Source organism: Mixophyes fleayi, chromosome 9 (genome assembly GCF_038048845.1).
Source record: "Mixophyes fleayi isolate aMixFle1 chromosome 9, aMixFle1.hap1, whole genome shotgun sequence".
Classification (NCBI taxonomy): Eukaryota; Metazoa; Chordata; class Amphibia; order Anura; family Limnodynastidae; genus Mixophyes; species Mixophyes fleayi.
In genome coordinates this window covers 21,158,836-21,171,925 of record NC_134410.1, presented here as the reverse complement: position 1 = coordinate 21,171,925, position 13,090 = coordinate 21,158,836, and the positions used below count along the sequence as shown (strand labels likewise).

Below are 13,090 nucleotides of genomic sequence, written 5' to 3'. Positions count from 1 at the left end.
GGCAAGTAGTGAGGCGGCGGTCACGGGCAGAGCGGAGGGGGCAGGTAGGAGTGTAGGTAGAGATGAGATTGGAGATGTAGGGAGGGGAAGATTGACCAAGAGCATTAAAGGTGAGGGTGAGCAGTTTAAATTTAATTCTGTAGGGTATGGGGAGCCAATGTAGTGACTGTTGGAGGGAGACCGCAGAGATAGAGCGGCAGGAGAGAAAAATGATGCGAGCAGCAGCATTGAGGATAGACTTAAGAGGGTCAAGGTGAGAATCAGGTAGGTCAGAGAGAAGGAGGTTACAGTAGTCAAGGTGAGAGATAATAAGCGAGTGAACAAGGGTTTTCGTGGCTTCCGTGGTGAGAAAGGGACATATCTTAGATATATTCCGAAGGTGGAAGTAGCAGGATTTTGAGAGGGACAGAATGTGAGGCTTAAAATGAGAGTAGTAAATGAATCTCATACACAGATAACAAAAATTAAGATCAATGTCATTGATAGTGATTTTGATACTTCCAGATAAACCATTTCTCTAATCCCCAACTAATGGCTCCTCATCTCCACTAAGATAAAGATTTAGGGTTCTGTGAGGACTCTCCTTGGGTGAGTGGAGCTACTTAGAACCTATTGTCCCATATGCTTGACATAGCACAACCTTCCTTTGCTGGATCATGGGAAGAGGACATGAGCGTTTACCTCCACAGACAATAAAATATCTGCGGTTACAAGAAAGCTTCTTAAAATGTGCTGCATACGTTTTTAAAATGCTTTCCAGAGATACTGAGCTTGTGCATGGAGGCACGTTATGTGTGATACTCTGTCTGTGGACTTGGAACACAACAATACCCATCATATCATGTTCATTTAACTTCTTTATATATTTATTTGCACACTTTTTTATACAGTTTGAATGCTGGGATGCAAAACAAATAATGTACAAAATCAGTATGGTGTCTCCATGAAAATGGCCACCTCCATAGGCATCAACACATGGACATAGGACACAATTTCTGAACTGTGTCATCATGCAACAGATGGCGAATCCAACCACGTCTTGTACTGGCTCAGCATCAGGGAGAATGCCAGACTCTTCAGGGAGTGAGGGAGATCACCTCTATTTCAGGGAGTCTCCCTGACATTCAGGCAAATATGGTCTAACTCTCATCATACCCACAGAACACCAGTTCTATTCATTCCCAAACACTTTCCACCTTTCTGCAGCAATTTAGCTCCCTACTGTGTTATAATCTCCTGCCCTGATCTGGCAGATCTCTAACACCCTCTGCCTTTTAGTAAAGAATATAAAAGATAACTTGGTACCTATCTACCTGCCCTCAACACAGTGTTAGTAAGTGGTCAATTTGCCATAGTTGTAACGTGGTAATTTGGTGCAGTATATGGGATGTTTTTCATCATCCAGTAATAATATTTGTCAGAGCAGTGAGAATATCTCCTGATCATCTACTTATGTGATACATATCCTCTTTTGCCCACTTGGCATGCACTATGTGGGTGGAACGCTCAGGACACTGAAATAAAGAATTTATGAGCACCAAACACATATTAAATTGAAAGTTAACAGTTAAACAATATATAGACACTTCACAGAATGCTGGTCCTTTGTACTTATTTTATTTTTTTTTGCTGTTGACACAGGTTGTCCTGGCTGCAGCGAGGGTGGTGGGGGGGGGGACAATTAGCTCTGCTCTGAAAAAGAGCAGAGCAAATTGGATTTTCACATCTTCTCTACATAGGCCCAATGATTCTATTGCCTTCAACACATTTTTTGAATAAAGGTTATTTTGATGCTTTTTATGTTTTTTTTTGTTTTTTTTAATGAAATCTCTTTTATTTGGGAACAATACAATACCTGGCTGCAGTCACACCAATATAAAATAGCAGATACAAAGCTTCATATACATCAGCAAGTTTATTTTGGTGACAGAAACTCTAGCCAACTTTTTATAAATATTGTGACTCAAGGGTGAGGAGGGAGACGGCTGAACTGTCAAAAGGGATTGGAATCTTCACCAAAAGTGGGTGGTTTTACATAAATGGAATATTTGTGGGTGGGACTTAGGCATACATGCCAACTCTCCCGAAATGTCCAGGAGACTCCCGGATTCCGGGTAGGTCTCCCGGGAGAGTATGGCAGCCTCCCGCATCTGCCCAGTGAAGTGGGCAGAATTACAGTCAAAATGCCATCACGGCATTTGGCCTCTCCTCCCGCTGTAAAATGACATTTGCATCATTACGTTGCAGGGGGGGGGGGGGGGGCAAAATTTGAATAGCCCTGCTCCTGAAACACCCACCTCCCCCAGGCAGCTCCCGGGCACCGTCTTCTTAAAGTCGTCAAGTATGGGATTATGCTGTCCCAATTTTCTGATTCTAAATGTTGGAAGCTATAGTCACATGACCTCTGCACATGGTCACAATATACTTTTATATTAAATACAATATACCCCCCATAGGACAGCACATGGGGGATATAAGGTTCCCAGAAACCACCTGTATGACATAGATATACTTTGTTTAAAATATGAATAAAAGCTGATTCTACCTCTGCAAGATCACTTGCACTGAACCCCTGCTGCAGGGCAATGTGATTTGCAGATGTACTATGTAATATTTGTAGACAATATACACATTTGGGAGAAAAGCAAAGTTTGAAAATTCCCCTGCCAGAATCCTGCCCCATCCTTCAATAAGTGTAATTAATTACCATTGTGTGACGGTCAAGAAGAACTCAGTCACAACATTATTATATATAATGAGCCCTCATTGCTGTAAGATAGAGCTCAGCATTGTGACAATGGATGGAAACTTCAGACCTAGAGCACAGTGATGTAATGATCCCGCCCCCTCTGCTAACCGTACTCTCATTGGTTCAGCATGAATTCTATTTTCAGCACTGATTGGTAGGATCCCCTGTCACTCATTGAGGTTCCTATCCCGGAAGTATTAGTCCATGTGAGATAGGTAATGTAATGTGTTGTTGTGATTGTATGTGACATTATCTGCTTATAATAACGTGTTCATTATAGCTGTGAATCTGCTATATACTGTTTATATATATATATATATATATATATATATATATATATATATTTTGCTGTGTACTGTTATAGAGGACAGTCATTGTATAATGTTAATATTATCCAGGAACATTTTGTTTATGTAAAATATTGCATTTATCTGGACAAATTCTCTTTGTTGAGATTGGGACCACTTTGTTTAGACTTGTTATATAGGAATATAAAAACATAACCTTAAAAATGCCTTGAGAAATTATTTTATTTGGAATGAATAGTTCTGGATAATTAGGATTAGGTGGGAATCGGGAATCTAGATGTTATCATTACATCTAGGATTATCTATGTTTCTAAGATTATCTGATTATCCATATTATAAATTCTCAATGCAGAGCAGAGTGCACAGGGGTGTTATGGTAATTAATAAGTGTACTGATTGAGACACAGGTGGGACTTACATTGATATCACTATTGTTTTGTCCCGATTCTTATATCTTCTGGTTTTATGACTGCCACTGAACTATGACGCTGGCCACATACAGGCATATCCACTCCCTATATAAATAAATAAACAAAGAAGATGGATCACAAGGCGCTAGATATACGTCACACAGGGTAATCAAACAGTCCGAATAGATGTCATCTTAATTCTCTTTCTTTTCTCTTCACCGTATCACACTCTTCAATTTTAGACCAACAAAAATAAAAATAAAATATATAGTGAAGTACATCAAAGAAAGAGTTCTCTATGTCAACCAATAGGATCCCTCACCAAGTAGGGATCCTAGTAGGGATTTCACCAGAACCCAACTCCCAGTGCAATAAATCACTGTGGGTTCCTTTGGCCCCCAATGATATTGTGCTTACATCAATCTTGAACAATATGAGCCTAGTAACATCACTCTTAAGCAGGTTCCCACAACAATTCTTCTTTTACTTTTCAATCTCCCTCTTGCCGGAACAGGTCACACTCAAAAAACAAAAGCTCGATCTAGAAGCATTACCTTAAAATCAATTTATTAAAACCAAAATATGGGAGAACAGTTGTAATAAAGTCCAAAACTCCAACATGTGCAGCTCTCGCAACAGTCCAATGTCAGGAACACAGTGCATCTTTTTAGCAGCTAGAACCCAACGCATTTCAATCCCTTCACTTGGATCTTTCTCAAGGTGTATCCATGTCTCTTCCAGAGGGAGATTGGTGAGGGATCCTTTTGGTTGAAATAGAGAACCCTTTTTTTGATGGACTTCACTATATATTTTATTTTTATTTGTGTCGGTCTAAAATTGACAAGTGTGATACGGTGAAGAGAAAAGAAAGATAATTAAGAAGACACGTATTTGGACTGTTTGATTACATTGTGTGACGTATATCTAGCGCCTTGTAATCCATCTTTTTGTTTATGTATTTATTCAGGATGGTGGTGCCTGGCTACTGTGATTTGGGCTGCTGTGATATATTGAAGCGCTCTGGGAAATATTATTTATTTAAATCCAGTCCCTATGCCGGGTTAACAAATGACCACATCTATGGCATATTGGGCCATACACAGATCATAGGCCTGCATGCATTGCGGTCAGATGATGTCTACACACGTGTGGTAATGTGGTCGTCTGTGTGTCTTATCAGACTTAAATGCTAGCCTGCAATCAATTCAGGTGCTTACCTTGAGATTTTTAATTAGGGGGGGGAGCAGTAATTCTGGACACACATGTACTAATTTGAGTCCAAATTGGTCTAAAATGGCTAATTTGGCATAGAACATTATTGCCGGTCTGGCCAACATGGCTCATGGCATAATCTCCCACTTCATAGGCAAACTGAGGGGGAGGGGGGTCCCTAGTCCCTGGAAACTACCCTTCAAGCCTGGGGCACTGTATAATTGAGGTGGCTGGACCCTGCTTCTGCTTCACACGGCTTTGCTTGATAAGGGAGAGCTGCGTACACCTAACAGTAGTGCACGCAGCATTGCCCATGTATATTATGGGGATAGGAAGAGTTGGAGAGCAGCCAAGCACTGTCTAATATTATAGCCACGCCCCCATGCATGCTGGTCACACCCACTGGTGGCGTGGTGTGGAAACCCCCCTCTACAAATCCTGCGTTTGCCCCTGCACTTAGCAGGATAACATGCTGAGAGTTACAATTCCCACCCCAGTGTTTGGGTGCTGATTGCTAGTGACCTGACATAAAGCTGCATGGTTCCTTACATTGCCAGATTAATCAGCGACTCCTCTGTACATATAGCTTTTCTCAGTGTACTATTTAACAGACATCTTTTTTTTTTTTTTAGGCTATTTATATTTCAGGTGCAGCTATATCAATAGTGAATCCTTGTCTGTAAATCTTTCCAGAGATTAGGGAGATGCAGAGCGGCATCACTGCACCTGACCTGGAGACCTTCCTTGTAAATAAGGTACAACTTCATCTCCTCTCCACCAGCAAATAGGAACTGGTAATAAAAAGCCCTATCTCAATGTCATTTTTGCACCAGTCTGAGCGATGCATCGGTAGCTTCAACCTGAGTCCTCAACTTGCCCCAGCGTCAGCCAGCCTGGGCAACCTGTCCTAGTGCAAAGATGCCCCATACCGCTCTATAGCGGTTTGGGTCAGCATATAACAGCTCCTTCCCCCAACGCCCTCTACCCTGGAGTGTCATCCTTGCCACCTCAGGGGTCCCAGTATAATAATGGTCCAGGATCCCCAAGACCTCGGCCCATCATACTAAATCAGTTTCTAAAAGATAAATATAGAGACACAATTTTCAAATAAAGTTTACTTGAATAAAACAGGACCCTTGTTTACCACTTCTTCTTTTTTTTCTTTTTCTTTTAAAAATAAACCTGCTACAGCCGTAGCATATTTGGGGCGTTTTCTGTAGTCAGTTTTAAATATTTAACTTTCCATTAGTTTGTTACTTGAGACCAGAATTTGGGCGTGATGCCATTATAAAATGCAGAGTACGGACATTTTTGCAGTTGTGGAATTTTCACAGCGCTGCATCAAAGAGACAGGACAGGTGGTATAAGTGGATGTGTTGCCCATAGCAACCAATCAGATTCTAGCTATCATGTTCTAGAATCTAGAACATGATAGCTAGAATCTGATTGGTTGCTTTGGGCCAACTCTGTCTTCTTGTAGGGCCGCCTGTTGTCCACCACTGGATTAGTAAATCTAAAAAAAAAGGTTTTATTTTTACAATGCATCATTAAGGGGGAGGAGCTGGCTTTCCAATCCAGATACCAGGGGGTAAATGTATTAATCTCCGGATTCTGACGCTGAACTCGTGGGAGTTCAAGAATCCGGAGATTAATACATTTACCCCCAGGTGTCCGTTTTTGGAAAAGATCCCCCTATATTTTCTGTATGTGGGGCACACGATTGATTAAAAAGAGTTTGTCAACTTTATACACTTTAAAAATTCAGGCGTTTTGTATCCACATTTACAGTTCCCGATCTACTAAGAGGAATTGTTCGGTTCAGATTTTCCCATTGTGGGTGTAACTACTTAATAAATGACAAGACAGACTGTGTAGGAATACGGCATTATTTTATGTACCTCATTGTTCCCTCTTTACCTGGCTGTTTGATGTATCTATCTAACATAAGGTGTAACCTGGTTATTACTGTCCATAGACACACCTCTGGTAATTATAACAATTATACTAGCCACGTGTGTGCAGTGATCTTTGTCTCTTGTCAATGTCAAGACAGGGGAATGTGGAGAGACAATGGCGGGTGGTACTGTAATATGTAACAATGAGTGTGTTTACAGATACTAGTGGCTGTGTTTACAGGTGTGAAAGGCTATGTAGGGGATACTAACCCTTTATAGGTATAAGAGGGGATTTGTGGTGTTTGGTAAACATATACAGACATAATGTGCTACACGGCAATTGTTCATAGACATAAGGCTGAAACGTTCTTTCTCTGCCTTTTGGCTAAGATTAAGGGCTAGATTTACTAAGCTGTGGGTTAGAAAAAGTGGGGATGTTGCCTATAGCAACCAATCAGATTCTAGCTGTCATTTTGTAGAAAGTACTAAATAAATGAAAGCTAGAATCTGATTGGTTGCTATAGGCAACATCCACAGTTTTTCAAACCCGCAGCTTAGTAAATCTAGCCCTAAGGGTAGTGTCTTTCCCATGTGGACTTGGGATCCCCTCCAATCATGGACCTCTGACTAAGAAGCCGGCAGCAGGAAATCCTAGGGTACTACCCCAGGGGCAGGCTAGGTAGGGGGGCATCTGCCCACCCTACCTAGCCCCCAGGACTAAAATTTGCCAGCCCTCCCCTGCACTACCAGAGACTGCCTGAAACACACATGGGAATGGTGACCCTGCGTGTTTTAGTAGCTTCTCCTGTCCTTATCTGTATGGTCCACCCCCCACCCCCTCTATTGGATTGATGTGTGTAGTTGATCCATCCCACAGAGTTAGAGGAGGTGGCGTGGCCCCGAGGCTCTATATCCCCTGCCCTCTCGGTGACTACTCTTTATGGGGGTGCTGACCATCCTGGATCCCTGGGTGAGGCTGTGGCAGTCTCAGGGTAATGGAGCTGTGCTGGCTTTATAGTACATGGGCATCTGACGATGGTCCTGGCAGTCAGCAATAAACGGGCTATTGCTCTTTACATGGTCCTGAATGACAGCATACTTTGGACTTCTTGGGGTAAATGGATCAAGCTGTGAGTTTCCGGCGGGTTTGAAAAGTGGAGATGTTGCCTATACCAACCAATCAGATTCTAGCTGTCATTTTGTAGAATCTACTAAATAAATGATAGTTAGAATCTGGTTGGTTGCTATAGGCAACATCTCCACTTTTCAAACCCGCCGCAAACTCGCAGCTTGATACATTGTGTTTTGGGTTTGTATAAACACTTTTTTTTTTTGGCACGTGATTTGATAGCATGTACCCCAGGCTTTCTAAAAAAAATAACATAAAAAAGCAGTACTTAGTAACACTGACATGCATACGAGTGTACTTGATAGCATTTAAACACTTTATGGGATTCTGGGTATACTTTTACAAGAATAAGTGGTTTCTTGTCTTCCGCCCATGGATTGTGTTTTTCATTGCAGTGTCGCCCCTTTCTTCCCAGGCTCCTCGTGCCGCTTACTACATCCCTAACTACATAACAGTGGCTGAGGAAGAGTACTTGCTGCGCCAGGTATGAGTTGACCAGCGTAGGCGTTGGTCCGCATGCCAACAGATGAATAAAGCTGTGGCTGTGTTATTACTGTGTGTATCTTTAACAAAAAAAAAGAACAGATTTTTATATAAGTCTTTTATAGCTTTTAAATTTTATTCGTAACTTTCGGTTTATACCCCAGGGGCTTTGCTAGACAAGCGTCGTGCTCCGGCACTCGTCCAATGAACATAATATATTATGTGAGTGCGGTACGGCTAGAGGCGGTCATACCTTCGCATCTCTTGTCTGAGCCTGCTTCATCAGAATATTAATTATTCTTTAATAAAAGCTGGTCAAACTGAAAATAGGCTTTAAACCCATTTTAAACACACTTTGGGGGGATATTTGTGGTAACTGATGCCCAAGAGAAGAGTAATGTTGCCCATAGCAGCCAATTGTTTTTCTTGTAGTGTTTTAGAAAATCAAAGCAAACATTGGTTGCTATGGGCAACAGCATATTGTTCTTCTGTGTGCAATGGCTTTCATACATTCCTAATAAATACAGCTCTTGCTAGAAATCAGGCAGAAGTAATTTCACGAAGAACCAGTGCTTAAATATAAGTTCAGGCCACAAAACGGGTGTGATCTTGCAAGATATGACCACATTAAAATGGACTTTTCACCTACACCCAGTGGAAGCGTCTGTTTTGTTGTCTGAACCAATGTCCATGAGCATGTAATCTATCAAATCATTAGGATCCAGTAATATGCTGATATAAGTCTGGCCTCATGAATAATAGGCAGTGGTTCCTAGCGTAGGCGTCATACTGAGTCAGCCCAAAAACATGGCTGCTTCCCTTGTGTAGGTGACAAGTCCACTTGTAGATGGGTTTGGATTTGTTCCTTTTAACCATTTTGTGAATGTGGGGTCACCTTTATGAAATTGGTTCATTCTGCAAACAGAAAGCCTGTTGGAGCCTAATGCCTATACATCTGGTTATGAAGATATAGGAACCTCTTCTTATGATATGTGCAGTGCATTCATTTATGACTGTTCCATATACATTTAAAGCACTTTGATGAATATTTATTCTTTATGTACAGCCAGCATAGTCTGCACTGTACAATCAGAGAACGTGTGTTCGTTCATTGTGGAGCTTACAATCTAACCTTACTATCACAGACACTCAACATACACACTAGGACCCTGTCATCGGAAGCCATTTGTCATGCCAGAATGTTTTTAGACAGTAAGGAGACCCACGGGATCATGGGGAGAACAATTCCCCTCAGATAACACCATGGTCACAGTCAAACTCTGGTCCCAGCACTATAGGGCGTCAATGCTAACCACTGTGCTACAATAGCACATTTTGCTCAGATAAAATAGCTGCCTATTTAAGTGAATGGGAGCAGGGATTATAAACTCACTGATAGCTCTCCTGTCCTCTCCCCCAGGTGTACAATGCGCCAAAGCCCAAATGGACTCAGCTCTCTGGGAGGAAGTTGCAGAACTGGGGTTAGTAATATTTCTTCCTGATCGTCATACTGACAAATCTCATCTTGGTGCCTCTCTGCGTTCTAAAATTGGTATTATGCATTTACAAATGGTTGCATATATTTCATCAATCCAGTATATGATTGTCTTCTAATAGAGAAATTAGACGGCACCCCAAAAATGTATATTATAGTAAAAATGTATTTATTGTGTGACAGGTAATTGCATTGCAAACGCCTAGATCACTGCAGTTCTAGCATTGAGCCTCCGCTGTTGTTAGGTGGGTGCACATTACAGTGCACAGTACAGTACTAAGCAGCACAACCTACAAGATGTCCATCAGCTACAAGCCAGTCCCGCTTCTTCATATGTTTTAAAAGTCCATTTTCATCAGTAATCATTTGTTTGATTGATTCTCCCGTATAAAAGCTCAGATACCTCTGCAATATATCCTCTCATCCTATGTCTTCCTCTGTACCCGTATCTCCTTTTTCTTGCACACCTATCGCAGGTACATTTACTCAAGGTATTAAAGAGCAGATACTGCCCCTTCCACCCACTAAATCTCCTTGTCTCCCTCCTACAGGGGGACTCCCGCACCCCCGGGGCATGGTGCCGGAGAGGCTTCCATCCTGGCTAACGACATACACAAACAAGATTTCCTCGTTGGGCGTGTTTGGAGGGAACTGTGCAAACCACGTGCTGGTGAACGAGTACAAGTCTGGTGAGGGGATAATGGTGAGTATATATAGCTTGTATAGTGACAATGTATTGAGATGTACAGAGAGTGTTTTAGTAAACATACGACAGTAAAGAGACAATACCTTCCTTTGTATCTCTGTCTTTGCTCATTGTTCACCACCTGTCTTACAGCCTCACGAAGATGGGCCCCTGTACTATCCTACTGTCACCACCATCAGCTTGGGGTCACACACAGTGCTAGACTTCTATCTACCTCTCAGTCGAGAAACTTCCCAAGAGGACGACCAGGTAAATGTCTTAATGGTTTCAGGGCATCAAAGCCTTTCTGTTCTAGGACTCTATTCACCTGGAGGGAGAAACCTCCCTTATGGTTCCAGAAGAACCTACCATTAATGTTGTCAGCCTTGGTGAGTGACTTGTGAGCCAGTCAAGTCATAAGCAGTTGTGGCAATTCCCCATAAGGAATTGTCCAGTGGATCAATCGCTCGCTGTTTTGTGACCAGTTGTCCAAGGAGAGCAATTCCCTCATGCAAAATTGTTCACATAGGGTGTGTCTAATTATAGACCATTGTGTGCTACCATAGATGCATTGTGCTGTAGTGGGCCACTATATTTTTGTTTTTGAAGTGGGCTAATCATCATCATCACCACCATTTATTTATATAGCGCCACTAATTCTGCAGCGCTGTACAGAGAACTCACTCACATCAATCCCTGCCCCATTGGGACTTACAGTTCTAATTCCCTAACACACACACATAGACAGACACACAGACTAGGATGAATTTGTTAGCAGCCAATTAACCTACCAGTATGTTTTTGGAGTGTGGGAGGAAACCGGAGCACCCGGCGGAAACCCACGCAAACACGGGGAGAATATACAAACTCCTCACAGATAAGGCCATGGTCGGGAATTGAACTCATGACCCCAGTGCTGTGAGGCAGAAGTGCTAATCACTAAGCCACCGTGTTGCCCTCAATTTAGAAACTTCCCTCAGCCCCATCCTGTAGGACAGGAGGTGATGTAAGATGTCCAGGATTGATGGATGTGCTCTTTTATGATGGCCATTAACACTGCAATTCTGCTGCTCATCCCAACGTCCGAGTGTCAGGATCAGAGTGTAGTGTTGGATCAGTACTGTCATGGCTGTCATCTTGTAACCAGATTTCTGTGCTTGGCTACAACGATCTCATATGAAGCAGAGTGTTTAGGCACCGATAGAAATGTTCCTTCTGCAGTGTCTGTTCTGTGTTCTAGGTCCCTAAGACAGAAGAACAGCGCCATGTACTGTCTCTATTGCTGGAGCCGCGGAGTCTTCTTGTTCTGCGTGAGGACTTGTATGTAAATTACCTGCACGGAATTCATCCACTGACGCAGGACACGATAAGCCACGGAGTGGCCAATCTGGAACAGTGCACGGCACACGCAGAGGATTCTCTGCCCAGGAGGACACGCGTCTCACTGACCATCAGATTTGTTCCCAAAGTGCTGAAAACGGCATTGTTACTGGGGAAGAGCAAATAAGAGGTGTGTGTGTGTGTGTCTATTGTGTGCCGAGGGGTGAAATTAATTATCTTCCCTTTTCCTGAATGTCAGATCAGCTCAGTTTACTCAGAAAATAAGATGTTGCTAATTTTATATTGCCATATTTCTACGAAACTCCATCTCTCATTCTAAGTTACTGAATTATATGCACTTGTGTGCAGTTACTGCTGATCTTTACCTGTCTACATACCATGTTATCAGACCGTAAGAGCAAAACTCCACTTTGTTCCCCGGACATAAGGCATAGTAAAGCACAGCACTCCGTGATATAATCATTGTCAGCAAAGCTGTGATGGTAGATGTTTTGTAAATCTGTGTCATGTTCCCATTTATCTCTTTACATATGTGCAATAAATTGTATTATTGTATCTATTAAAAGTTCATACTTCACTGATCACAGACCTGCCACGTCTCTCTCTCTGTGAGATAAGACAATGAAATATGATAAACGCTACAGCTGTGAAATCAATAGGCCCCATTGTTGACACCTTATGAGGCCAAGGGTTAAATGTATCAAGCTGAGAGTTTTCCGGCAGGTTTGACCAATCAGATTCTAGCTATCATTTATTTAGTACATTCTATAAAATGAAAGCTAGAATCTGATTGGTTGCTATAGGCAACATCTCTACTTTTCAAACCCGACGGAAAACTCTCAGCTTGATACATTTACTCCCAGATGTTCACAGATAAAATCCTCCACTACTCTCTATACCACTATGCATTATAACTAGTATAGTCCCGGTACAGGTGGTCAAACTCAGCTACGAGCTATAGGTCATTCATACTCTGCTTGTAAGCTGGGGAAATGGCCCTATATGGAGAAGGGGGAACAGATACGGGAAATCAGACAAGCTTCTTAGGAACATTAACGTATTGTATTACTATGTATGTTATGCAGCCGCAATGCACTTCCTCATTTAGGATTATTTTACAAACCTGTTTGCTGTGTTATGTATTTATTCACCCCTTGTTTTGCCTGAAACATTATTTGTGTGAATCATCGCTCTGTGTAGCGCTGACCGTTCCTTTCTCACTGATCCCTAGATACACTATCAGGGTACAGAGACGTGCTGCACACAGCGCGGGTCCTTAGCTCAGTAGCAAGTGATGTGCTGTGTTACAATAACACTGATTGAGGCTCCAGCGGATGGTGCATGTATAAGCCTGCACCTCCTGATGTGACAATGGGGCACACA

General features: G+C 42.2%; 1 protein-coding gene across 3 annotated transcripts; it reads left to right on the top strand.

Moving 5' to 3' along the window:
• Positions 1-2,913: 2,913 nt before the first annotated feature.
• Positions 2,914-12,288, top strand: ALKBH6 (alkB homolog 6). 3 transcript variants are annotated; one of them, XM_075186842.1, is made up of 7 exons: positions 2,914-2,964; positions 5,328-5,434; positions 8,119-8,187; positions 9,607-9,667; positions 10,233-10,384; positions 10,520-10,636; positions 11,607-12,288. In XM_075186842.1, exons 2-7 carry the CDS (start codon positions 5,384-5,386, stop codon positions 11,871-11,873), a joined length of 717 nt encoding a protein of 238 aa, XP_075042943.1. In that variant the 5' UTR covers positions 2,914-2,964; positions 5,328-5,383; the 3' UTR covers positions 11,874-12,288. The 3 variants fall into 3 exon arrangements, with proteins under 3 accessions (XP_075042943.1, XP_075042945.1, XP_075042944.1); XM_075186844.1 differs by having other exon boundaries at positions 2,942-2,964; positions 5,312-5,434; XM_075186843.1 differs by lacking the exon at positions 2,914-2,964 and having other exon boundaries at positions 5,151-5,434.
• The last annotated feature ends 802 nt before the right edge of the window (positions 12,289-13,090 follow it).